At 50.1% G+C, this 23,708-nt stretch overlaps 8 protein-coding genes across 8 annotated transcripts; 3 read left to right on the forward strand and 5 right to left on the reverse strand.

Moving 5' to 3' along the window:
- Window positions 1–1,069: 1,069 nt before the first annotated feature.
- TrAFT101_007660 (uncharacterized protein) lies at window positions 1,070–3,223 on the reverse strand (the record flags this gene model as incomplete). Its single annotated transcript, XM_066128112.1, has 1 exon — window positions 1,070–3,223. The coding sequence occupies one exon, from the start codon at window positions 3,221–3,223 to the stop codon at window positions 1,070–1,072; it is 2,154 nt and encodes a 717-aa protein (XP_065984228.1).
- Window positions 3,224–3,618: 395 nt separating this feature from the next.
- Window positions 3,619–4,785, reverse strand: TrAFT101_007661 (uncharacterized protein; the record flags this gene model as incomplete). Its single annotated transcript, XM_066128113.1, has 2 exons — window positions 3,619–3,931; window positions 4,091–4,785. The coding sequence occupies 2 exons, from the start codon at window positions 4,783–4,785 to the stop codon at window positions 3,619–3,621; spliced, it is 1,008 nt and encodes a 335-aa protein (XP_065984229.1).
- Window positions 4,786–7,883: 3,098 nt separating this feature from the next.
- Window positions 7,884–9,947, reverse strand: TrAFT101_007662 (uncharacterized protein; the record flags this gene model as incomplete). Its single annotated transcript, XM_024904134.2, has 1 exon — window positions 7,884–9,947. The coding sequence occupies one exon, from the start codon at window positions 9,945–9,947 to the stop codon at window positions 7,884–7,886; it is 2,064 nt and encodes a 687-aa protein (XP_024759235.2).
- Window positions 9,948–10,196: 249 nt separating this feature from the next.
- Window positions 10,197–13,780, reverse strand: TrAFT101_007663 (uncharacterized protein). Its single transcript, XM_024900451.2, has 5 exons — window positions 13,381–13,780; window positions 12,968–13,322; window positions 12,657–12,912; window positions 11,433–12,605; window positions 10,197–11,364 (listed from the first exon to the last, which is right to left on the reverse strand). The coding sequence occupies exons 1-5, from the start codon at window positions 13,545–13,547 to the stop codon at window positions 10,460–10,462; spliced, it is 2,856 nt and encodes a 951-aa protein (XP_024759234.2). The 5' UTR covers window positions 13,548–13,780; the 3' UTR covers window positions 10,197–10,459.
- A 465-nt stretch (window positions 13,781–14,245) lies between these two features.
- Window positions 14,246–16,899, forward strand: TrAFT101_007664 (uncharacterized protein). Its single transcript, XM_024900504.2, has 7 exons — window positions 14,246–14,619; window positions 14,683–15,509; window positions 15,620–15,849; window positions 15,909–16,090; window positions 16,145–16,174; window positions 16,229–16,302; window positions 16,356–16,899. The coding sequence occupies exons 1-7, from the start codon at window positions 14,341–14,343 to the stop codon at window positions 16,390–16,392; spliced, it is 1,659 nt and encodes a 552-aa protein (XP_024759233.1). The 5' UTR covers window positions 14,246–14,340; the 3' UTR covers window positions 16,393–16,899.
- A 661-nt stretch (window positions 16,900–17,560) lies between these two features.
- TrAFT101_007665 (uncharacterized protein) lies at window positions 17,561–18,858 on the reverse strand (the record flags this gene model as incomplete). Its single annotated transcript, XM_066128114.1, has 2 exons — window positions 17,561–17,615; window positions 18,632–18,858. 2 exons carry the CDS (start codon window positions 18,856–18,858, stop codon window positions 17,561–17,563), a joined length of 282 nt encoding a protein of 93 aa, XP_065984230.1.
- A 688-nt stretch (window positions 18,859–19,546) lies between these two features.
- On the forward strand, window positions 19,547–19,939 carry TrAFT101_007666 (uncharacterized protein; the record flags this gene model as incomplete). The annotated part of the gene is made up of 1 exon (XM_066128115.1): window positions 19,547–19,939. One exon carries the CDS (start codon window positions 19,547–19,549, stop codon window positions 19,937–19,939), a length of 393 nt encoding a protein of 130 aa, XP_065984231.1.
- A 2,223-nt stretch (window positions 19,940–22,162) lies between these two features.
- Window positions 22,163–23,161, forward strand: TrAFT101_007667 (uncharacterized protein; the record flags this gene model as incomplete). Its single annotated transcript, XM_024906043.2, has 1 exon — window positions 22,163–23,161. The coding sequence occupies one exon, from the start codon at window positions 22,163–22,165 to the stop codon at window positions 23,159–23,161; it is 999 nt and encodes a 332-aa protein (XP_024759231.2).
- Window positions 23,162–23,708: the final 547 nt, after the last annotated feature.

A 23,708-nucleotide genomic window follows, 5' to 3' on the forward strand; every position in this document is an offset into this window, starting at 1 on the left:
GTACTAGGTGGCGTAGGAGGCAATGGCATAGTCAAAGATGGCTTGCGCATCGTCAGCGATGGAGAAGTGTTCTCTGATGGCGAGACGGGGGTGCTGTGCGAGGAGAGATGCGAGGGAAATAACCCAGTAAAAAATGTGATGTCTTGTTGATAACATATTCTTGAGACAGAAGGGAAGATGAGCTTGTTCTTGTTTCTTTTTATCCAAAGTATATGATTATAAAAGCCTGTATTGAAAATGAGATAACAAAAGAACTGAAATGAATTAGATTGATGAAACATGCACAGAGTATAAAGGAAGTTGCTATCAGACGTGCAAGGCGGCCAGCCACGCTTTTGCAATCAAGCAAGCTCAAGCTTTCCTGCCAATACACGCCTAACCAATTTGCTCAAAGCATCACTCTTTCACAGGGACTCGGATACACGAACCAAATTCTTCAACTTATAGCACTATCAATGGCCATACTTTATTTGCTAGGCTTCCTAGATATACATTAAATCGATCCAACACACCCCCCCAAACAGTAAAATAGACATTAAGAAAAAAAAACCTCTAGATATTATGCAAAAATACAACTCTCTCAGGAAGTTCCTCCTAAGAGCAGAAATTTGTAATACAAAAACGTGTTCAAGCGTCCAAGCTATGATGCCCAGAAATCCAAGGTGATGTGTGTTGTTGTATGTTGTATATATGTAACATGTCCAATGCTGTTGTTTTTGGTTGTCCCAAGCGGCCTGCGAAAAAAGATAAACAAAACCGAGAAAGAAAGGGAGGAAAAAAAGGCTCCAAACTCCAATACTGCCTCCTGAGACGCCAGTTATTTCTAAATTTCTTTCTTTTTTTTTTTCTCTCAGAAATCCAAATTCTCCTTTCCAGCTCTATTAGGCGTCAGCATAATTATGCTATATCATCATATAGATGCAAAGCGATTCCCCCCCCAAAAAAAAGATGAGAAGCAAACTCCATCGCTGAATGCTGAATGACGTATTTCCCATGTATTCCATCTCTTTTTTACAACCATGGTATTAGCCGATCAAGTCGCAAGTCATCGGCTGGATTGGCGACCCTTTTAGCTTCGAGCGGAAAAGAATCCACCAAAGCCTGCCTTGGCCTGTCCCTTCTTCAACAGTTCCTCGAGTCGCCTAGTCTCTCGAACGGCAGCCTCGCGGTCCTCTTGCAGATTGAGAACCTCTACTTGAGCCATGTTCATCCTAGACACGACTTCTTGCATTTCATCCTCGGCATCTACAAGAGCCTTTTCCAGCTCCAAGACTCGTACTCGGAGTGTCTTCATATCGGCCTCTTCCTCAAGACTCTTGGCAGGGAGGGGCCGGGTGCTCAGCAGTGGCTTGGGGCCAGATCTGTTGGAGGAGCCATCGGTGGAATCAGTCTGAAGGCGACGCAGCTGCTCGTTATGCGCCTCACGCAACCTGGTAATCTCTTCCTCGTGGCGGACGATGCGGTCCTCTGAAGCGGACTGGGCGGCAACGACCTGATCCTCTAGGACTCGAAGGCGCTCCTGGAGCTCCGAAATACGCTGCGAGTTGGTCTTACGGTCCGACTCTCCTCTAGCGACCGCGGCTTCGAGACGCTCTCGAAGTTCAGCGTTTGTGTCCAGCTGCTGACGAACTTGGGCTGTGAGCTGCTCAATGAGATCGGCAGACTCTTTGAGCTGTTGCGCCAAGGTAGCGTCAGCTGCAATCGACTGAGATTCGCTGGTGACGAGCAAGTCGATCTGGGCCTTTTGTTGGCCAATTTCCCTTCTGGCTGCATCGCGCTCCAAAACTGCAGCAGAGAGCGATCTTTCCAGGCGCTCCATAGCCTCCTGGGTCTCCTCATCTGCAGTGTCTGCTTCTAGCTGACGGATACGCTCCAGGGACTCGGCATACGCAGCTTGCAGCTCTGCGTAGGCAGTTCGAAGAGACTCGGATGTGACTGGCTCTCGCATGGTATCGCTTGAGCCGCTCAGGCGGGCTGGAGCAGGTGGTATCAGGATGTCGTTTGCCTCCAGCACACTGCGCAGGGACGCAATCTCTTCAACGGCTCGATCGAGATCGATCTTGAGGCCACCAAGGCCCTTTTCAACCTGCCACTTCTGCTCGACGGCGTCTTCAGCGCGTCGTCGTAGGAGATTGATCTCCGTCCGCAGCTTTCCCATGTCTTTTTCAAAGCCGGCCTTTCTTGGCGAGACAGTGGTGAGCCGCTGACGTTCAGCCTCGAGAGCGCGAATCTTCTTCTGGTATTCTCGATTCTGGAACTCCTGGCGCTCCAAGAGGCTCTTGAGGGCGCTATGAAGAGCGTCGCGTTGGGCTTCAACGTCTTTCAGTCGCTCAATCAGAACCTCTCGAGGCTCTGTCGTAGCTGTGTTCTTGACGCTATCCGACCTTTTCAGACCACCACCAATACCGGGAGGTCCGCGGCGGAGCGATCCGGTAGCCACTGAATTGGACCGTGAAAGGCCCATTGAGTTAGACCTGGACAAGTTGGACAAGCCAGACATGCCTATAACCGACATTCGCTTAGTGGGCAATTCTTCAATGCCACTGGCCATAGAATTGCGAAGTGAGCTGTTCTCACGCTTCAAAGTGGAGAGCTCTTGCTGCATCCTGGAAGATTCGTATGTCAGGTTGGCATACTCGGCAGCCTCCGATTCGAGACCTTCCACTCGCGCCTTTAGCTCCGGGATGACCTCGTCGCGGAGGTTATCTCGCTCGTCGCAGGCCTCTTGAAGCTGTCCCTTGAGAGCAGATAGCAGGTCCTCAAAGTTAGTCTTGGACTGGCGCTCCTCTGACAGCTTCCGCCTTAGATCTTCACAAGTGTTTTCCAGTTCTTGGATCCGCTCGCTGGCGTCGATGTTGTTAATCTCAACAACGTCCACTTCAGAAGCCCGCTCTTGCAGCTGCCTAATCTTCTGGTCAAGTTCTTTCCGCTTCTCCCTTTCTTCTTGTAACTTGGCCGTCAACTCTAGGCGAAGAGAGGCCTTCTCCTGCTCCGCCTTCCTCTGCACCTTTTCGATTTCATCTCTGCTCTGGTCGGCAGGTTCGTTGAGCTTTACTGTGCTTTGGCCTGAATCGGAGAAGTAATCGCTTGTTCTTTTACTGCTAGCTGCCTGGGGGTTGTTTGCAATCTGCTCTTGGAGCCTATCGGCAAGATCTTCCAGGTCAATCTCGCGGCGGATAGATGCGGCCAGTTCGGAGCTGATGGCTTTCAGCTCCTCCTCCATCTCGTCAATCAGCGTTGTATTTTGGGAGAGATGCGGGGAGTGCGTCGAGAAAAATGATTCGCGTTGCTGGGCGAGAGTTGTTGTTGCATTGGTTTTGTTATAGTTGGATGCTAAGCTGTTTGTCGATATTCTATTCTTGGGGTTTGGTGAGAATGGAGATGATGAGGGGAGGGACGTCAGATCCGTGGCTGAGGGCGAGGGATTGCCCCAGCCGAAAATAGAAGCCAGTGGAGAGGTTGCGCCCGGTGACCTTGGTAATGGTTTATTCAGCTTTGGCGATCCGTCTATGGTTGCTGACTGCGGCGAGTCATCTATGTACGTTCTTGGCCCTTCCTCTATGATCGAGGGGTCGACTCTTTCTAGCCGTAGATGTGGAGGTGTGTGCTTGGTTGGCGCTAACATGGGCGAAGAGGGGGATGGTTGGAGTTATTGTCGTCGTCTTCGTCGTCGTAAACGGACTCGGCGTCAGACGCACTGTCAGTGACTTGGCTGTCAACGACTCGCTCGTGAGCTTTGACAGAAACGTTGTCGGGAGTGGCGTCGGGTGCTAGATCCGAGAGCAAATCGTCGTACTCTGACAGGACATCAGAGAACTCAGTGTCAGCTGTTTCAGCGGGAGAAGGCCCACCACCGTGCGTGGAATTGTTTCCCGAGGCAGTAGCTGTTTCGTCGTCCCTTGGCGCTGACGCTGTTCTTGATTCGGACAGACTGGAAGGGTTGCAAGTTAATTTTTTGTTCTCGTCTCCTTTATTATACCGCGTTGACGCTTTTCTTTGTTCGACAATGGCTCATTGTTTACTGGAACAAGCAGCGATGAACAGTTTCCCTCGTGGCAAAGAGGAAGAAGGGGACAAAGAGAATACTCACTGGGATGCTCGCGCCGAAGACTTGACAGAAGCAGGGTACTCGTAGAAGGTGGGACTATCGACAGAGGGTGACCGCGCGAATCTATGATCCGGTTTGGGTAGGTCGATAGTGGTCCGGACGGGAGGGCCGTGGGCGAGATACTGCGTGACAAGAGAAGACGGTGCGGCGGCGCTGGACACGGGCTTCCGTTTGATGGGACCGGAGAAGCGAAAGGGGAGAGAAGAGACTGCCACGGGAGAGATGAGGGTGGGAGCAGAAGAATCGACGTGGTCCAGCGTCTGAGAACGACTATGGCTGGCAGAGATGCTAGTGCGTATGGGATTAGGAGCAGGAGCGGTAATGGTTGCTGACCCCGGATGGTGTTGGTGCTGGTGGTCCTCTTGGTGGTGCTCCTGGAGGTGGTGCTCCTGGAGGTGGTGCTCTTGTTGGTAGTCGTGGTGGTAGTCGTGGTGGTAGTCGTGGTAGTGGTCCTGGTCCTCCTCTTCTTCTTCTTGGTTGTAGTATTGCTGGTATTGCTGGTACTGCTGGTAGTCGTCTTCGTCTGATGATGTCTCTTGCTTCTCGCGGTGGGCGGTACTATGCCTCAATGGCGATGAAGGTGGAGAGACTTCAGATGAAGCAGACCGCGTATCAGAGTCTGGCAGGATCGACGCCATGGCATGGGGCCCGCTGGGAGGTTGCGATGCGACGTCCATGATATTGAACGTCGTGGGGGTACGAGACTGTTCGCAGCAGCAGCAGCAGTACTAGCCGAAGACGAAGATACGACGAATGCACCGCAAGCGAGGTATGGCAGGTATAGCAGGTAGCTACCACGGCTGGTACCGCAGTACGAGAGGTACTCTTGTGGTACGGCACTGCTCGTGATACGTACAGGCAGCAGCAGCAGCAGTAGCAGCAGCAGTACTTGGATCCGAAGGTATTACTAGGCGTATCGGCCACCAGAAGCAATGCTCGAGAGAAGTCCTTAACGCCGGTGGCAGGTTAAAATTGCCCATGAATCGGACGGTCGAAAAAGGACATTTGGCGAGCGAGCCGGAGGGAGGCGGACGGACGGCTAACTCGAGTCGTGGTAGGGCCCCCGGAGAAGAAGGGGAATTTGGTGTTAGGCCGGTCTGGGACTTTCATGGACGGAGGAGAGCAGAGGGAAAAGGGAGAAGCGAGGCTTGCCCAGCGACGAGGCTGTGGGGCGCCAGCCAGGCGAGGCGGCCGGGGTCGAGTGTGGAGGCTGCAATCTTTAGCCAAGATTAACCAGTGCTAGCACTGCTTAGTATGTGCTATCAGCGACCGTGATCACTCGTGTGGGCATGTGTGATGGCGTCTTGTTCCGATTATCTGCAATATAACTTGGCTCTGATCGTTAAATGATGGCGCCAACCATGGGGGAGCTAGTTGCGGCGGCAGTGCGAGCAACAGGAGCCGTGGTATAGCTGATTGGCCGGTGACGTCTCTTTCTACAGCACACGTGCAGTCGCCATCGCCATTACTAGTACGGAGCGCTGCACCTCACGAGCTGGCCGTTGGGGCGGCCATTTCGGCTAAGAAGAAGCGCGAATAAAACAATCAGACGAGAGAAGGAAACAAACAGTATTCTGAGCCAAAAATAACCTCCAATTGGCCGAGCCCGTAGCAGCGCGAGCAAATAAAGGAGGTTGAACTGGCAGAGGGAAAAGCCACCGGCGGCTGCGAGTGGCGCACGAGCGACTGGCAAGCGCCTCCTAGTCAGGGGTTTGGCCCGGCCAAAAATGTCTTTTATTGCCCTGGTACCTGCGCTAGCGCCCTCTGGCCAAAGGAGAACGGCGGCCGCTAGTTGGCTCTCTGGAGCCCATGACGCGAAACCTGCAGTCGGAGCCTCTCAGCCACTTGCAGGCGAGGCGGTTCAATTTCAGCCGCCCCTTGCGTACATACTTGTAGTGGTAGGTGAATGAATACAAGCATATTGGTTGTTGTTGTATAAAAGAGTGACATTTGATTCGTTCAAATACTATTATAGCCAGCAGTGCCAAGGTAGTACTACCTACTGTATCTATTGGAGAGAACTCACTGTGGTGCTTGTTTTAGCGCCAAGCTCGGCATTAGCCACTACCTGGCACGTAGTACTGCTAGCAGCAATGCAGGCAGTTTATTAGCATCGCGATGCTGGGATGGCGCTGATCAGCACAAACTCTGGGCTAGGTGGAACTAGCACGAACGCATTGATGATAGGTATGCCCTGATGCCGGGCTTGGGAGGGTTGAAGGCCCCGGGCCTCTTTCTCAGGTAGGTAGGTAAGTAGGTGATATCGCTCCTAGTGCAAGTGTTAGCAGTGCGACAGGTCAACTCCCATACAAGACAGCAATTAGAAGCAGCCTGAGGACGGTGTCGAATCAAGAGAGGCGTTATCTCGCCTGCAAACGCACCCCTGCAGCGCTATGCCGATGCTCGTACGAAGTATTGCCTGCTTGTACGTACAGTCAAATCAACCCGACTTGATCGATAGCGCATATGGACGTAGATGCATCTCCGACGACCGTCAGCCTTCACTTGGCGCGCGCAACCAGACCTGGCCGCTCCAATTGGCCGCCCGTCTTCGCGCCCAGGAATGCGCCGTCGCGCCGTGTGCTCACCTCGGTGGCGGGCCAGACAATCGACTGGCTGCGACATCTGCTGCTCCGGCTTTGTTCTCTGCCAGGATCCACCGAGATCCCCCCCTTCTCCATCCCCATCCCCATGCGGTGGGCGCCTGCATGAGACCTGCATGATAGCACCACCTGTATGTACAAGTATGTGCTGCTGCCGGCCATCAGAATCAGGGCATCATCCAAGCTCGAAGCGCCTCACAGCGCACCCGGTGGCCTCTGCGCGATCTCATGCACCCCCGTCCCTTTCTGCGGGCTGGATGCAGTCAAGCGTTGCCTTGAGCTCATTGCACGCGTCTAGCGAACTATTGGTTCCATATCTTATTTGCCAGCACTACCTATTACGACGCCATGGTGGTGCTACTACTGCCTCTCATCCGCAATACGCTTCCCTTGGAAAAAGGGAATCACCGAGTCAGCTCTGCTTCTGCTTGCCTGGGCGCCTATCAATTGCCTCAGCAGGGTTCCCACCCATCTATCCATTTTGGCAAACTTACATGCATGCAATAGAGCAAACTCCAACTTGCGTTGGTCATCACCAAGGTCATTGTTGCGTGTAGTTGGCTCCGCAGCACAAACAACATTAAAGATTGCATCCAGAAAGCCGAACAGCAAATCACGCATGGCATCTTGTCAATAGTGTATGCGGTGGCCGAATGGAGTCGGTGAAACGGGTCCATTGAGATTAATGAGAGCTCAAGTCTCCTCTTCTCCCCCAGATTCTGGTCCCCAGGCGCGGATTGGATGTAATCTCATCCACGCCAAAAAGGGCATCCAAACCGTCACATCACCAACTCAAATAGGCAACACGCGACGTGGAGTATCTGCTGCTCCCTTCCTCTTTCAGTGCCACCTGGAAATTATGCTTAGCTCACCATTTAGTTTTTGCCTTTGGTGTTTTTACAGTAGAAAAATGAGGGATGAATGTTGGGCCGTATTTGTAGCAAACCTCTTCCCACGTGGACCATGTATCTGATCGCAGTACTTTTTATATGCAGTATGCAATGGAAACTGCGCAACCATCATATATCGTCAACTGCTCTTTACTCCGGACATATACAAACAACATGTAAATCAAGCAGTGCTGGCGGCGTAACAGATTATGTACATCTCTTTTGTAAACCAGGCAGCACGAGTATTGATATACAGACATACTATATATACATATACTCCTACTAGCAAAGTCGAATCTTCTGAGCTTCAATGACTTGACTCTTTTCAAATACTTCCCCATGCATCAAGCCATGGACATATGCCTCCCCCATCAACGAATACTCCTCCCCCGAGGGCCGAATAATAAAAGGCACATCAGAACCAAGCAGTATGCAAATTTGATCGCCTGGCTGTACCCGAGATCTCGCTAAGCCATAATATCCCTGACAAGACTTGAAGAAACGCCAACCGGCCTTTTTTATGTAGTTTTGATCAGGTATTTGTCCCAGAATTAAGCTGTATTCAGAAAGCATCTCTTTCTTGTTGGAATCTTTTTGCTCCCCAGTTTCTGTGTTGGCGTTTGCCGTAGCTGGTTCGGACTCTGTTGTATAATCTGCCATTGCTAAAAGCTGCATCTTCTCCGGCGTGTGGATTCCCCTGCACAGCGTTGACCAGAAGGCTGTTATTTTAGTCTCGCCAAGAATCGTACCATGGGTATACTCCTGTCCGTTGGGTGCAGTAGTATTCTCCTGCAGGTTCACTCCAGCGTGAGACGCCCAGTTTGATATACATTCCTCCCATGATGGATAAGAGTCAGCCGTTTCTCCTAGAGCCGTATCAAGAGAATCGACAACAATCCCAATACACTCTAAAACTCGATGTGGTCGACCACCTGTGTCTGGAAGGAAGCTGGGCTCACAGGCAAATTCCTTGCTAGCCTTTGGCGCTCGCGGATCACCGCTCAAACGGAATCGTAGACTGAGAGTTGGCTGATTAAACTCCCAATCAGGGGCCCAACAAGGCAGTGTCGAACCTGGCGGCTTTTCATCCGCAAACGACAGCATGTCCAAACTCTGATGACTAGAAATATGTGCCGCTGCAGCTCCAATATATGCATCAGCCGCCGTGGTGTCGTTGCCATAATCTGCAAGGAGCTTGTATCTGGGCGATGTTATGCCCAAGAATGCGTAAACTTTGTCTCGTGGATCTGACACCTTGCAAGTCCTAGCATGGAGCATAATGGTTTCCAAGTCAAAGCCGCCGCTTTCTTGCCATTTTCCAAAGTCGTCCAAGAAGAATTCTTGAGCATTAAGATCAAGCTTATGTAGCCAAGCCAACTTATTGACAAATGGCAATAAAGGGCTGAGATCGTCTGTGTCAAGAGCAGGGTCTTCTTTAAGCCCAAGGTCCTCTCCATCCATGTTGAAATACTTGCGTAATAGTATCTGAAACATTTTCACAAGACGCAAGGCGTTTCTGAAATCATCTTGACCTAATTCTTGCTTGTTGGTATGAAAACTCACCCCTGTACTCAGAAGAACCTCCTGGCATATCCAGCCGCGCGACCAGTACTGATCTTCCATCAGTGCTTGTAGCGCAGTCCACGATGTGCCCTCGGCATCCAGTCGAGGCAGCACGCTTTTCGCAACAAATTCGGCAGTCTCCAGGTATGCTGCTCCTTTATTGACGTTGTCCCATCCTTGCCCAGCGGCCTGCTCAAGTCTTTGGTGAAGGAAGCTTAGAGCGCTAAACTCCTCAATGCCCGCGCTGGTTAACGGTGATGTTCCGAGCCAGGCCAGGGTGGAAACTGCCGACTGATATATCTCCTTCATAAGCTGGACTTGGTGAGCCTTCTCGGCATTGTCGCTCTGGTTGATGCACACTTGGTCGGCCCAGAGGCATACACGAGATGCAAAATCTTCTGCCTCGTCGTCTGCGTCTAGCCGTTGACTAGCACGAGATAGCGCTTCGGTGAGAGGCTTGAACGCATTGAACTGCACTCCGTCGATGAATATCGGTACTGTCTGGGAGGGATCGCCTGCGCGATAAGAGATGGCAATGAACAGGTGGTTAGAAGAGTCGTCAAGGGAGATTGGTTGATGCAACTTGAAAGAAAGACTGCTTGTCGGTTGACGAGTTCTATCGATTTGCAAGAGCCGAATCTCCTTCTTTGCTGGGTCTAGCTGCTTGTAATGGTTGCCATTATAGAAGGCTGCGTTTTCAGGAGAGTAGAAATGCTTATAGGCATTGCTTGTTGTGGCAGCTGGTGTGTCCGAAGACGTGTTTGACAAGGTCTTTGAAGCCATTATACCAATTCAAATATTGTTCTCTAGGCTAAATAACTGTGTCGTTATTTTGTAGGAAATTTGTGGTGATGGGTATATTGACTATGGCTGCCTAGATATAGATCAATCAGCCACCACATACATAAAGTCCTACGAGCTGACTGCACATATGGCTTGTTAATGAAGCGGGGTATTTTTGGTACCATGATCTTACAGCATATGAAAAGCCTCGTTTCTCTCAAGAGCTGGTCTTGTCTCGCGACAGAACACCGGCAAGAGTCCTCATCACCCCCTAATATTCTTTACAACTAAACCATAGTGGTGAACGTGTATTCCTTCTATCCCTAAATATCAACATCTCTCTCATCTCATATGAAACCCCAATATCGATACAGAGTATTAGATTATCGTAACAAACTCCAGAATTTTCCCAAATGTAAATAGCGTTGCCAATTCACCAAGTCGAATTTACTTTACGCAAAAAAGCTCCCATCAAAGACTGCGCCGATACCCCTACTCTAGCTCCAAGCGTCTTATAAAAGTAGCTTTCCTTTCGGTAACAGTGCCCAGACACCGCCACAAGCACATCTACGCTGCTGTCCTAGGACAAAAGTATACCCAGGGCGAGTTCCAAACACGTCTTCCATCACGGAAGCGCACCGAGTACACCTCCTCCACTGCTGAGCTCCAAGCTTCATCTCCGCCTTTCTGAATATATCGATGTAGATTTTTCTCGGCAGCTGAGATTTGTCGTCCTGGACACCGAGAAGGTCGTAGTTTGCAAAGAAGAGCTTTGAAGGATCCGTGAGAGCTTTGAAGGCCGGCAAATCCTTAGTAAAGAGCTTCTTGACGACTACCAAAAAAGGTGCCGCCGGTGGTGATGCCGCCAAGAGCATGCTTAGCTCAATTTGAATTTGTGCAGACTTTACAGCCAGGTCAATCTGTTTCCCCTGAGGAGCTCCAGTTTGGTTCTTGACAAAGGTCGGGAGAAACGTTTGGTACGCCTGGCGCACGTCCGCGCCGAGAATGTTGAGCAGCTTTTCAAATTCGCCGGCTTTTATAAGGCAAGACGATGTGATTTGCTGCATTTTCTGGTATGCTTGCTGAAGCTGAGGGTTTAATGGCTTGGGAGCACCAGATTGGTCCACCCCCATCTGTGGCTGTCTGCGGTAAAATTCATTGGCTTTTATGCTCAACTGCTCTAGATGGGCGATCCTGCGGCATATTGCCAGGAGGAAGCTTCTGCTGGATGACGAGAGTAGGAGATGCAATGAAATGTCGTTTCGTTTATGGAGATACGGCGCCAGCTCCCCAAATCGCTTAGGCTCCAACCTCGCCATGAACTCGCTGTCATTCATCAACGCGAATAAGCAGTCAACTAGCCATGACAGTAAATCTAAGGACCACTTGGTGCAGCCAGCTAATGCTTCCACAACCTCTGTTGCACATCGTCAGCACTCTGATTTATATGCCATTCCAAGCGGGTACTTCGAAAATAGAACTTACCAGGTTCGTCAAGAGGGCTCATCTTCTCTCGTGCCGTCGCTGGCATGTTGCTTGCGAGAGTGATAAGGACAACCACATTACGTGCGTTGAGATAAACCATCGCAAACTTGCCTTGTAATGACCTGGCATGCATTTCCCCCTTGAAGCCCAAGCTATTCATAATACTCAAGATGTTTTGAAGCGGCAGATTTCTCATAAGCGAGTCATGGTGGAGCTCTTCAGAGTAGTCGACCTGGATCTTCAGAACCTTGATCATCTCGTTGATCCAGTCTTGAATAAATCTCTTCTTCGACGTATAGGGTGCAACGATGGCAAGCATATCATCGTAATTAGCCTGATACCATACGGCAGATGAGGTTGCTACCGCCAGACCTGCTACTGAAGCCGCATAATGGGCGTCTTGGTTTGAGTTGCCAATATCTCCGAGCGGGTATTGTAGCTTGCACCACTTTATTTTTCCATCTTCTGACATCTGAATCATGGAACACTGAGTTGGAGAAAAAGCGACCTGTTGGCATGGACCTTCTCCGCCAAAGGTCCAACCAACTTGGCGCAAATTCATCACTTTGTCAGTATCCTCAGTCGCATAGATTTCTTCAAAAGTGTATCGATCTCGGTACTCGACGGTACCGTCGGCCATGGTTAATACCAAAACTTTTCCGAACTGGATCGACTGAAAATTGATGACCATTTTGTTGAGGACAATCGGCTCTAGCTTTCGCAGCCTAGTAGGAGCCGTCTGTTCTGTGGCATCGCTATTTTTTCGATTCCCCAGCTGCTCAAAAGCAGGGTGAAGGTTCTGTCGCGGTTCAGACACTGCCTCCCAGCGGTCAATGACTGTCTGGGCTACTTGGTAAGATCCAGGCGTGGGTGAACGCGTCCTAATAGCTACAATCGTCGGAGGGACTATGCTCTTGCCCGTGTTGTCCATGATAGAAGGAAGAACATGCAAGTGCGATAGCTCGGCCATGGAAATGTCATTGCTAGCATCTCTAGAGCCTGTTTGCAGCCACGTTGTAGCAGCAAGATGCTTTTCAACTAACGAAGGGCTCAACCGAGCGTTCTGCGGTAGAGGATTCTTATCTGGCTGTGACCCAGGACCGCCCCATTGGATTTCTATCTTGAGCAGTCTCAGCTGCTTTGATGAAGTAGCAACAGCGACAAGCAGATGTCCTATCTAGTTAGCAACGACTGGCCATCATTTCAACAGATTTTAAGACTTACTCCTATCTGAAGCAAGGGCGGCATGCGTAACCAACTCATCCAGCGAATTCACGCTCTCAAGTTCCATTGTGGTTTCTTCCATCCGGTTGTTGTTCTGAGACCAGAACATTTTTAGCATTCCGCTTACTGTGACACAGAATAGAGCACTCTTTGATGAATGCGGGTGACTGGGTCCGCTAGCATGGACAAAGGAACTCTCATACTGGTACAAATGCCCCTTTTTCACTGCAGGCCCATGCATGATATTGTATGGTTTCTTCTCGAAAGTCAGTGCTTAAACCCCCCTTAGGTTTAATGTCCGATGTACTCACCTGCTGGTTTTGCGGGGCAACAGCAAGCCAGTGTGCCCCGACCACGGCGTTGGCATCGTCAATGGGATCAGTGTCATATTTTCTCGTGATGAATGGGTGATTGAGAGATATGGAAAAGCTGACAATAACAACTCTCCCTACCGCGTCAATGATTGCAAGCTCCGGGATATTGGTTGACCCCCACTCCAAGTGAACCAGAGGGATGCCTGGAGACCCTTTGAGAAGCTCGCATGTCGTCGGCTGGCTGAGATCCCAGGTCCCGTCGAGCGGATTACATCGCAGGAAACGATGCTGCAGGTACTGGCCATCTGCTGAAATGGTAGCAATTGTTCCAGACTTTGACCATGCTAACGTCCTGAAGCTCTTGTCAGCCATAGAAACAGTGGTTGGGGGGGAGATGCACGTGTACGCACTGGCAGCAGCCACGGTTCCTCAGGTCATCCACCTTGAGTGAGAGCGGCTTATTATGAGACCTGTCGGGAAGCGACAGCCCAACGCCATCTCCAAACAGGTCATCCACGTCATTTAGATCGACGGGCACGGTATTATCCAGCATCAGGGGCATTTTCTCCGCAGTCATTGGTGCAGTATCTGTAGGCGTAAACTCAACGCCAGATGCCCAGTACAACTCGTGGCGGCCAAAAGCATATGAACTCTCCCAGAATCGCGTCAAAAAAACAGGCCCAAACAGTGAATCACAGACGCGGGGAAAGTGTATTTTATGAGTATGGCATGGGCAATGATTTAGCAGACAAACGCAATAAACAGATCATGAACATGCTCTTAGGCATGACGCTTACATGAAGGGTTTAAGTTCAAAGTGATGCTTGAGAGGCGTAGTGGACTGCTTAGCCAGTCAGCCGCTGGGCCCAACAAATTCTACCGGGGCGCCGGATGAATATCGGTCCAAAATTGATGCACAGCTGCGTACCTACCCTATAATGATTTTCACATTAGTATCTCGAGCATTATTTAATGGGCAGCAACTGGGGAAGTTCACAAATGGTCAACCTGGAAGAAGAAGAGGAAGAGGAAGAAGAAATATTTTTTTTATATTTTTTTTATTCAATTGTTGGCTCTAGATCTTTGAAGATCAAAATTAGATCATGCATACCCATCGGGCATTTGCAGTAAAATAAGAAGCTGACTGTGCTGAGATGCCGGTTCATATAATCAACCCTGCTGCGTCGGCTAGAGTGATGTAATTGACGTAATGCCTATCAGCCCAAATGATCATTCTAAAAGCTGAAAAAGGCATCTAGGTACGCATCGCAATCCTGGTCTTATAACACTGCATTTGCCTTATTTATAGCAGTGAGAACATATTCTTCATTGACATATCTTCCAGCTCACCTATAGATACGAACTCAGCTATGAAGTCCCTATTCAGCAGCATAAGGTTTCTGCGCCAATTACAGAATAAAGCCCCGAGTATTCGGGGCGTATCAACCTTTTCGCAACGTCAAGGACACCGGAGAGGACCAGCAGCTTTTCTGTTAATTGGACTGTTACTTGGGGGCGTTGCAACAACTTCAGGACCTAAATTTACATTGACATCCAACTCAAATATCGACACACAACCAAGATGGAGCGGAACCACTCGAGAACCCTTGCTACGATCCAAGTATGCTGATGAGAAGACTACGCTAAAAGTAAGTTATACATAATCTAGTACAAGTTTCAAAATAGACATAATTTTTCGCTGACATCTGTAGGCTGTTGGCGAAATCCAACGTGAATTGGGCTCAGAAGCTGTGAGCATTGATCCAGACGACATAGAAGTCCACAGCTACTCTGAGTGGTCATCGAGCAACACAGACACAAAGCCAGTTGCCGTTGTGCGGCCCAAGTCTACAGAGAAAGTATCGATAATTGCAAAGATATGCTCCAAGTATAAAGTTCCAATGACTCCATATGGAGCCGGATCTAGCATGGAAGGAAATTTCAGCTCCCCCTTTTCAGGTATATGCATCGACTTGTCGGAAATGAATAAGATTGTTGAATTTCATCCCGACGATATGGACGTTGTGGTACAGGCTGGCGTCAACTGGATGAAACTGAATGCGGAAATAAAAGACAGCGGCCTCTTCTTGCCTCCCGACCCGGGTCCAATGGCTCACATCGGCGGCATGATAGCTACCAATTGCAGTGGAACCAACGCCATGAGATATGGCGCGATGAAAGACTATGTCGTCAACCTCACGGTTGTTCTGGCCGATGGGACAGTCATCAAAACGCGGCAAAGACCAAGGAAGACTTCGGCCGGATATAATCTCAATTCTTTGTTCACTGGGTCGGAAGGCACTCTTGGCATTGTCACTGAGGCCACCCTCAAATTGGCGATACAACCAAGGAGCTTTAGCGTAGCAACGGTAGCTTTCAAATCGATCCATGCCGCTGCAGCCGCTGCATCTTCGCTGGTTCGCGCGGGCCTCCCCCTTGCTGCGTTGGAACTGATGGACGAAGTGGGAATGGAAATGATAAATAGGGGCGGAGGAACCGAAGGCAAGATGTGGGAAGAACTTCCGACTTTGTTCATAAAGTATGTGGAAACTCCCCTTTTGAAGGTGACGAAACATGCAAAGAACATTGACACAGAGAGAATGAGTGAGTGAGTGAGTGTGTACGTGGCTGCTGACATGAAAGTACTAGGTTCTCAGGTACCGAGAGTTCAGTCAAGGAGAGCATTCAAGAGGCCCGAGCCATATGTCGGCGGCATAATCCCAGCAACTTTGAAGGCGTGAATACCAAGAAAGAGATGGATTCTCTATGGTCAGCTAGAAGAGAAGCTGCCTTGGTGGCAAATGCAATGAAACCAGAGGGCACCGTCATGTTTGCCACAGACGTTGCTGTGCCTATATCCCGCATGGCCGATCTCATCGGTGAGCTACCATCAAAGTTTAGTCGAAGTCGCTCATCGGATCTCACTAATCGCGAACAGAGGGATCTAAAGACAAAGCAAATCGCCATGGTTTCGTGAATTCCGTTATAGGGCATGTGGGAGATGGAAACTTTCATCAGGCAATATTTCATAATCCCAGCGTGGCTAGTGATGTAGAGAAAATAAAGGATTGTGTCGATTCGATGGTATATAAGGCAATTGAGATGGAGGGAACTGTAACGGTGAGTTAAACACTCCATTCTATTAGTTGTAATATTGCTGACAGGGCATCGCAGGGTGAGCACGGTATTGGCATTGGGAAAAAGGTAGCATCATGCGTCTATCTAGTTGAATTTATTGACAAGCTAACATATAGCTAGAACGGCCTTATCAAAGAGCTGGGTTTGCCGACAGTTGGCGTCATGAAGGCCGTGAAGGATGCACTTGATCCGCAGTGAGTTCAGCTATGTACACCTGTTTTGGTTCTATATGACTGACGACTATCAGTTGGCTATTGAATCCGGGAAAAGTATTTGATGAGTGACAATATATTTGAAGTCAAAATGTAGTATGGCTGCATGGCAGATGAGAAGTATGTGCTTTTGCCAATCTGTAAAGATTCTTCACATCTATGACTATGACAAAGTGGAAACTCATGACTCGAGGGGATTCACACTCTCTCCCTTTAGGAAGTCGATTCCTTTGCCATACAAGCATGTAACTCAAGTGGTCTATAATATTGGTATAGCAGCATTCCATTTACGATCTCGCACCCTTCTCCTCCATCAGATTTCCACATCTGTCCTGATAGCGCCGTGTATAAGCCCCAGATCAAGGGCATATAATTACTATCTCGACTAGCCTTCAACATCAAGAGGCGCGAAGCTGGCGGCGCGTTAGGCTGGAACTAGCCTCATCTTGGACTCAAAAAGTATCTCAAGTGTGTTTCAACTATGAAGAAATATATTTGAGGGGTGTCGTGGAGCATGATATGGAGAGTGCTTACAATGCACGTGTTCATGAATAAAGAGACAGTCGTTCCAAATATACGTCTATCATTTACTAGTGCGCCGTAAGTAGATCCGCACATATGAGCGGTACCATCCACCGATGGACTACAGTAAAGACGCTACTAAGAGAGCAAATGCCAAGTGGTTTACATTTCATCCTTTCAGTGACGGGCGAGCTAAGTTGCAGTGCCTCAAATTAGATTTCCTCGGTCATGTCTCCATAGACTTGCCGAGACACCATCATAAGCGGGTGATTTTCGCCTTAGCGCATGAGAGTGATGAAGAGGCCCACGAGAGCCTTATGCGCGTCTAGAGTCTGATACTACTACTGCTGCAATACGTGGACAAAGGTCGTTGAACACGGCAGAGGAGGAGCATTGGCGACGATCAGCGGCACTACTGATTTGACAGCTTGGTAAAAAGAACAAACACGATGGACTTGCAGGCTTCTGGAAGGCCAGAAAATGCCATCCGGCAGAGTTCCATAGGACCCCTACCCAGACCAACGTTGCTGACTTCATGCGTTATCGACGTGCTCCGCATGCCGTAATTGCGATCGCCTCTCGTACACGCGAGCCGAGAACAGGGAGCCAATGCGCCTATTCCGTCATAGCACGATTTTGGTAATGATAGATGGATAATCGGGAGGAGCAAATGAGAAGGCCCGTTGCTCAGACCCACTGCTTTTTTCCTTTGGCATTATTATCCCATCTCGTCAGGTTCGTTGCCTTTCTTATTAGTGGTATCATGCGCAAGACTTGAAGCGCGAATTAGGTCTGCAACGCCATCAAAGATATCTCTGGTCGAAAAAAAAAAAAAAAAAAGGCAGGCAACGGTAGACTCATACTTTGTGTTCACAGCGGGTCAAATGAGCCTGTTGAGTGAATTATAGGAGATTGTCACTGCCCAGAATTCAACCACTCCCTAGCTCTTCAGTATGTCATTCGTAGCCTTGAGAGGTAACATCGCTGCCGACGAGCTGCATGCATGCTCTTAACTGGATATTACCTCATCCCCCGCAATAATACGGAGCATGAGGCCAGAGATTGACGGATCTAGCATTCTATCAACAGGGGCTCTCCTGATGGACTGAGCTTTCAGGTCAGGGAAAGGGGCCGGTTTGTGCAGTGCACCGTGCAGCAGACTGATAAGAGGCATGGATCGGCGGGATCTGGAGTCGTATGTGGGAAGGCAAGCCAAACAAAGTGCGGGATGCAGACGAGAGTATATATGACCCTGTCTGGAGGAGTTGCGAGGCACATGGGTGGCCGCCTGCACTCTGAGCACGTAGAGACAATGGCATTATGCGACTCATGAGGCGAGATTATTCCATACTTGCAGATTTGAAAAAAAAAAAAAAAAAAAAAAAAAAAAGAGCCTCGAAGCCGTGGGTTTGCAATCCCGCAGCGAAGAAGGGAATCGCCCCTGTAAAAACACCAACATCATGCAAAGGGGGTTAATCCCTCGCATTCTCTGCAGATGAATTACCGTACGAGCATGATCCCGTCGCACAGCATACCCTCCTTTAGAGCAGCGCCTGGTTTTGGTCAATCTTTTCTTGTGTGTTGATTGCCAGGGGGGCAAGGGCCCATTTAGCCAATGTCCAAATATCCCGTCAACTTCCGTGTTGATATGGCTAGTTGTCGCTCGGCCGCTGCTTGTTTAGCGGCGGCTATAGCCTCTTCTAAAGCCGCCTATTTTTTGTCGAATGCGAGCGAGAAGTTTAGCTCAAGCAGAATAGAGTAGAGCTAGGATTGGCGACGAAGGACGGACGAGAGCAGACGAAGCCAGGGACTGACGACAGCCTGCGCCTTCGCGTGCTCGTCAATTTCCATGCCATCCCCGCCGCGTCCCTGAGCTCCCAAAATAAGCACGCTTCTTCCACCGGTAGCCTGCATTAGCCTCGAGATATCATGGATGGCGCGGAGAACTAGGTCTGAAGTGGGAACGGCGCGCCGCCTACTGGAGAAGGGTGCACGCGCCATGGCGCCTACAGGCATTCTGATTGCCCGTTTCGTGGCCATTGTGCTGCTGGCATTGCCCAGAAGGGACAACGGCAACGGCCCTGTATGGCACGAGCACTTGTATGGCTGCGACGGCGACGCTGGTGGTGGCGGCGGTGGTTGATATGTGACTGGCAATGCTGCTCCTGGCTCGCATGGCCGAGGCGTGGGTTTCAAGCAGCCCGCATTGAAACCTAATGTCCCCTCAGCAAAGACGAGAATGTGACAGGTGATTTGCTGCATTATTCGTGCGCGCTCCAGGCTCTGGCGGCGTGATCATCGCGCTGTCCTCTCATCCTATCACGGGGGCTGCTTCTGCTCTGCGAGCGGGAAGTGGAAAATCCTTGGTGCGTGACACAGAGGGCACCTTACATAGGCGCTGCTGCTAGCACTGGCCTCGACTCAGCGCCCCCGCCGGCCATCGTCCACTCAGCTTCCACTTCGCGTGTCCTGCTCGGTGCACAATCATCACAATCTCGCAGCCTCTCCACTGCAAATCAACTGGCCCCCGGTCTTGGAGCCGTCGCGAGCAGCTGCTTCAGGATGGCTAGCCTGCGCATTAGACCCCTCTGCCAGGTCCCCAGATGTGTGCTAACCTCCAGAGGTGCTCAAGCGCCGCGAACAGAACGACCAGGGCCACGGGGGTTTCCAACGATGTGCCTGGGCTTGGACTGCGGACTGGCCAATGCTCCTCGACTTGGCGGACAGGGGATCGCCAGGAACACAACGTGGACGGGTCGGTTATGGCTGTATGGAGGAGCGAAGTCGAGGCCGGCGCCTTCATGGCTGCAGTGATGCGATGGTAATAGGTCTGCGATGCCGCTCCAGCCAGGGAACAGAATCATTGACTTTCTTCTCTTCTTCTTCTTCTTCTTCTTCTTCTTCGCAGGACACGGCATCTGATATTGCTACATACTCCATTTCAGCTTGTCAGTCGTCGAGTTCTTGCAGCATATTGTACCTCTGCCTCCACTCCTGCGTGCAAAAGGCCTTTGCATCACTGCCTCTCGCTCCTCCTCTCTTGGCTGTTGGTCAAGGTATCCGGCTTGAAGAAGACTCACAGCCATGGCTCCCATAGCAGTAAAAGCGCCTACTGGCGTCAAACCTACGACGGCTCCGTACAGTGACAAGCCTATGAAGCGTGGTAGGAGCGTAAGGAGAAGCTCTACTCAACGCCGACCACAGCAGCTTTCACCTCATTTCGCACAGACAATGCAAGGGCGGCAGGACCAAGATGAGGATGAAGACGAAAACGAAGACGCTACTATATCCGACCACCCCAGATTGCAGATGTACCGACGTCGAGAACGCCAGAGCTATATCAATCCGCGACAGCATATGCTGCATCTGCCCGACTCAGCGCGACCTGCAACCTCCCGCAGCCATAAGCGGGACTGGAATCACCACAGAGACCGGAGCAGAAGCCCTTCATTCTCCAAGAAGCTGCCGCCATCCGACAGCTTGTCGCAGCAGCCACACATTGAAAGCTACTCCAGCCTAGGGACCTCCTCTATGGGCATGACGAATGAAGAATTCGAAGCGTTACCACCTACTATCCAAAGAAAAGTAAGTCTCTTTTCCTGTTCTCCTCTTGACTCATGCTATGTCTTCTTCTTCTGCTCTCTTTGCCTCGTCTGCTGCAAAGTAATTGCTCTGCTTCGTTTTTACTTTCTCAATATTTCTTTCACTCGGTCCGCTATTGTTTTTGCCCTGCATTCAGCGCAGGGACGCGTTTGCACATGTGGTTTCAAGAGGCATTTGTGACATCAGCAAGGGATACGGCTCGCTAGTTCTCGTTGCAAGCAGGAGCACAAGGACTCAAGGGCAAATAGAAAAGACAGAGGGACTATCAACAGCACAAGGTGCTCTTCCTCAAAGCAGACTAGCTTTATGCTCTGTCTGACTGACCCATACGACGGGACTCGGCTTCGCGATTCTAGCTGGCTGGTCCTTGACGATGAGCAGCAAGCCAAGTATCAAGGATAGCGAAAAGGAGTCTGGATTCGCAGAGATGGGCTCTTCAAGTGGGCTGAAGGCAGAGCCGGATCTCGGCAGCCTTTCTCTCCTCTTCTCCGATGCCATCACTTGCTTATCCGCCCCTCGCTATGATGCCAGACGATGCAATGCAATGCAATGCAATGCGGCTTCACCAATTCCAGTGACAAGCCAGTGGCGCCGGGCGGCTGAATCCGTCCCTGGCAGCTAACTGACACTAGTGTCGTGTCGCCTGTGACCGGCTCCATGGCGCTTGTACATCGTATGCCGTCTCCAGGCTACGGCCGAGAATGGAGACTGTTTGCAGGGCCAGCTCGAGTGAGCTGCTCTGGTTAGTGCTGGTTGTGGGAATTGATATTGGTCTGCCAACGCCTTCCGGCCAACACCTCATTCCACAACCTGTATGGGAGGCAGTTTTATTATGGCAAAAGGACGGATGCCGCAGAATGTTTTGGACAAACATGGTGCCGCTCCTCCGTACCCGGCGTAGTGTACGCCGAAATTCCAAATGAGACTCCCTGCAGGGCGAAAGCATCTGCAAATGGGCCCATACCCTGCCCCCTTTTTTCTCTGGCCGATCGATGTGCGAGTGCACCTGAGCCAACTAGCATGGCTACTAGCATTGCTACTGCTGCCATCTCCATAGTATTGCATCTGAAGCTCCCCACTAGTACGCCACGCCATGGTTCTTCGTTCCTCAGTTGAGACATGCCATCCTCGTTCGAGCTAGAATAGCTATCATTTCATCCGACTACGATACGCCTTTTAGGTAGTCACCTCACTAGCTTGCCAATAACACACATAGCTTTTCTTTACATGCAGCTATATACTTGCCAGGATATCCCCTTTTCTTGTTGTCTCTAGATTCCTATTTTTCCCTTCTGGGAATACACTTCTTTTGAAGCTTTTTGACTGACATCTCTCGTTCCGGTCATAGTATTTTTCCACTTTGGAAAGGCTGCGCTTTGCCCATACCACTTGCTGTGCTGGACATTCGGATCAGTCTCTGGGAGAATATCATTCTACATCATCTTTGGCAAGCGAAGAAGACATCACGCTCGCCTCCGATCACCTCCACCGAGTTCGACCAAACTCTGCTCGTTTCTATCCGAATCAAGCCGATCACTTTTACGGACGGCCAGTCGGCAGTGGAGACAGACAAGCACATACGTCCCATTCCAACTACAAGAGTATCATACTGGATGCTACCGACGAGGCCTTTGTCAAGATAAATAAACGTCAATCGCAGCTTCCCAGGTCAAGCAACTATCTGGATGAACACTATTCTCCAGCACTATATTCTACAATGAACGGCTCTCATAACGATGGATTCACACAGTCTCCTGCAGTGGAGTCAGGGGTAGATTCGATCACAGAAAGCTTCCGATGGCTTGAGGAGGGTGAAGACTTGGACCTTCGTCTTTGCTTGGATGACGAGACCCAGCCCAACCCAAAGCAAGGGAAGAAAAAGCGAGTGCCATTTCCTCGACACCTATCGATTTCAAAACTTTCTTTTGGACGGCCTTCGGTTCAGTTGAGCCGCCCGGGAACCAGAGGAGCAGCTATGGCTTCTCCGGCATTGAGCGAGCAATTCGTATTATCTTCCACGCCAAATCCTTCTGGCCACTTCCGTCGACGGTCTCGAGCCATGTCTCTAATCTCGCCAAACAAGGGCCAGATGTCTGACGACTCTACTCTTGTTGATCAAGCCCCATCCCACTACCAAGATCCTGAGGCTCGCATGAAGCTTCGCGTATACCTCGCTTCCCCGCACAAGTTTGATGAGGCTATTGAGTTTGGATTTCCGTCATATGACATGCAAGGAGGAGAGACCTCTCACGTTCGATCATTCTCACGTCAAGGCTCATCTGATAGGATGCACAATTTGACTAGCGATGATGTCGAGTCACTAATCAGTGACCCTGCGTCGCCTACCGATATGGCCTCGCCGAGAACACCGATGAGCATGGATCACCCATCTGTCGAGCATTCACCACATCTACCACAGGAGGGAACATGGCCTGCCAACTACGCCCAGGCTCCAGCGTCGTCTCGTGAAATGACGCTGCGGATGACACTGACACGGCCTGATCTTCGAGCCGACGAGGAACAAATGTATGGCTGGCAAAAGCCATCATCGGCCAAGCCACAGGCCCATAATGGATCCGCTCAGCCAAGGTCATATGTCCGAGCTACCACTACCAAGGACAGCATCGAGAAGCAATTCGCCGCCTTCGACCAAGACAATGCTAGCGCCGATAACAGCATGGTAAAGCGTTTTTGGAACCGAGTCCGCCGATCATAATAGCACGAATCGCTCTGCAGCTGCTGTTGCTACAACAAACGACAGACAAAAAACTGTATTTCACTCAGGAATTACAAAGGCATTCAACAACAAATGCCATCAGCACTCTCATTAACTGCAGCAAGATTCTCTCTGCGCTCATACCTCTCATTATAGCCTATAGCATGCATAACTATACCCCAACTGGTCCTTTTGTCTCTCATTTAGCATGCTGTTCTTATATCTGTCTTGTTCGATCTCAAAATTTCCCTGTTCGCTAAGAGGAAATTACGACCACGCTCATTTGTCTGTCTGTCTAGCATAGGAAAAAGCGCATTGTTTTTTTATTGGAGTTTCTGGAGGATTTTCATATTGTTTACTGTTTATGATGAGTGATAGGATTGATTGGTTAAAAGCTGCGAGTGGCTCTTGAAGAGGGCTGGTATAATAATATATTGTTAACCAATGTGCCATTTTGGCAACATACCAAATTTCTTTCTTAGTTCTCCTTGATTTCGTGCAGTGAATGCTTCTTCTCTTCTTGCCTCCAGTTGCTCTGCCTAGCCAA

The sequence above is a fragment of the Trichoderma asperellum genome, chromosome 4 (genome assembly GCF_020647865.1).
Source record: "Trichoderma asperellum chromosome 4, complete sequence".
Classification (NCBI taxonomy): Eukaryota; Fungi; Ascomycota; class Sordariomycetes; order Hypocreales; family Hypocreaceae; genus Trichoderma; species Trichoderma asperellum.

What these genes read in the sequence shown, in the direction of transcription:
- TrAFT101_007663 (XM_024900451.2), bottom strand. Translation starts at nt 13,547, where the DNA reads ATGACTGCGGAGAAAATGCCCCTGATGCTGGATAATACCGTGCCCGTC. An exon ending in TTGCCCCGCAAAACCAGCAG is followed by an intron (nt 12,913 to 12,967) that starts GTGAGTACATCG and finishes ACTTTCGAGAAG; the next exon opens with AAACCATACAATATCATGCA. An exon ending in CGCCCTTGCTTCAGATAGGA is followed by an intron (nt 12,606 to 12,656) that starts GTAAGTCTTAAA and finishes CTAACTAGATAG; the next exon opens with GACATCTGCTTGTCGCTGTT.
- TrAFT101_007664 (XM_024900504.2), top strand. Translation starts at nt 14,341, where the DNA reads ATGAAGTCCCTATTCAGCAGCATAAGGTTTCTGCGCCAATTACAGAAT. An exon ending in ATGAGAAGACTACGCTAAAA is followed by an intron (nt 14,620 to 14,682) that starts GTAAGTTATACA and finishes TGACATCTGTAG; the next exon opens with GCTGTTGGCGAAATCCAACG. An exon ending in GTATTGGCATTGGGAAAAAG is followed by an intron (nt 16,175 to 16,228) that starts GTAGCATCATGC and finishes ACATATAGCTAG; the next exon opens with AACGGCCTTATCAAAGAGCT.